Genomic DNA, 1,700 nt, shown 5'->3' with positions numbered 1-1,700 from the left:
TCTAATGTGCAATCAAACGCCTTGTTAACAACCCAGCTTGATATTTTTTGTCAGAACAGTTTGGATCATTAAAAGCTTCTTCATCTGCCCATGTGTTCCACTTCGCTGGCAGGTCTTTACATAACAGCCAAGGTAATTAGGGCCCTTTAGAGGTGGTGACAGGTAGATTTTGTTACCTTTGGACAAATCCAGACTAGCTTTCCTCAGTTCTTTCCCATCTTTTTGCTAAGCTAATCTAACTCACAGCGGTTTCATAGTTGCTGAACAAAAAAATGCTTTGATCTTCATAAAGCTGCTAAGGTTCTTTAGGGAAATGTCAAGCTCTTCTTTGTGTTAGAATTGCTAGTTTATCACGTAGTAGCAGTATGAAATTACTGACTTAATGAACCTGGCCTTCTGCTTCACAGGGATGGGCTTGCAGGCGTTCGTCGAAGCCTTTTTCTACTTGGCAGCTCGCAGGTTCAAATCCCTGGCACTGAGGGAGCAGGTAGTGTCACTGCTGGAGCTGTGCGAGTCTCAGCTCGGGCCTCAGTCGGGCGTCGAGGAGAGGCGCTCTCTGAGCTGCAGCAGGGCGCTGCCGCGAACCGTCAAAACTCAGACGCCGTGCCTCGCCAACCCTCAGCTCAGCTCTCCGGCTCCCCTCCGAAGGGCGGCCAGCCAGGACTACCGGCATCAAAGATTCAAGCCTCGCTCGCTCAGAGCAAATGTGGAGAACTGATGAGAGGGAACTAGTCATCCAACCCCCCCCCAAACACTGCCTTTAGCATTCTCCACAGGAGCAGAGGAGTTAGGTGTCCACCCCTCCTCTGCAGCCCCAGAGAAGGACGAGCCGATGCCCTGCTGGCTGACTCGCAGGAGCACTGTTCTCTTACTGATTGCTTTTTCTTCAGAGGAGGAAGATGCCCGCAGGGGGTTGTTGGAATGGAAATGGAAGAAGATATAAGGAGGTCGGTGCATTTCCTCCCATCCGCCCGGTAGGATCATATATGAAGAACACGATCCAGTCAGGAGGAGGAAATGGCTGCTTTTAATTGACTTACTGATTCTAGAAGGCAGCTATATGCCTCCCTTTCACATTTGTCTGGTAACCCTTATGGTAAAACAAACTTTCTTTTCAGGGATAACATTAGACGCTCCACACATCACACATAAAATAAGGAAAAGGGAGAATCCTCAGTGTATTATGTTCTTGAATTTGCACAGCAAATATTTCAGCTATATTACTTTTGCACAGAAATGGACGTGACTGGGCATTTGTGCGCTCACTGTTTGAACTTGTGTGTGTGCGCGTGTGTGGTCACCGCTGTATTTATTTGCATTTAGCTTAGCGGCGAAAGCCTGTTGACAGTGAGCGGCTCAGCTGTGCGCCTTCCACGAGCCCATTAGCGACGAGTTAAGTGAATAAGTATTCAAAGGGAAAAAGGGCCGCGCGGCCACTTATCCTCTTTCAGTTCAAGCAGCTATTCCAGTCAGGCAGCCGCAAGACCTCCAGCCATTATGTTCTTTAGAATGTAGCCACACAACTGCCATTGGACGTAGATGTCTAGAAATAATTGCATGGCGAAAATGTTTCACAGATTCTTAAATGAGATTTGGTTAGAAAACCGAATGCCTCATAATTCCAGAGTAACATGGCAGCTGCTGCTGGAAGGTCGCTTGTCTTTTTCTTTTATGCTAAAATTACTAAACCAATGAAAGAA

General features: G+C 47.4%; 1 protein-coding gene across 2 annotated transcripts in view; it reads left to right on the top strand.

Moving 5' to 3' along the window:
- Nucleotides 1–1,700, top strand: part of ttll11 (tubulin tyrosine ligase-like family, member 11) — a gene marked incomplete at its 3' end in the record, with an annotated part of 26,375 nt that extends 24,675 nt beyond the window's left edge. For both annotated transcript variants that reach the window (XM_042218797.1, XM_005917215.3), the window contains 1 exon segment: nucleotides 408–1,700. In XM_042218797.1, coding sequence (XP_042074731.1) covers nucleotides 408–718 — 311 coding nt within the window.

This window comes from Haplochromis burtoni, unplaced genomic scaffold, assembly GCF_018398535.1.
Source record: "Haplochromis burtoni strain Fernald_Lab_line unplaced genomic scaffold, NCSU_Asbu1 Contig_23, whole genome shotgun sequence".
NCBI classification, from domain to species: domain Eukaryota; kingdom Metazoa; phylum Chordata; class Actinopteri; order Cichliformes; family Cichlidae; genus Haplochromis; species Haplochromis burtoni.
This window is presented reverse-complemented; position numbering and strand designations above follow the sequence as displayed.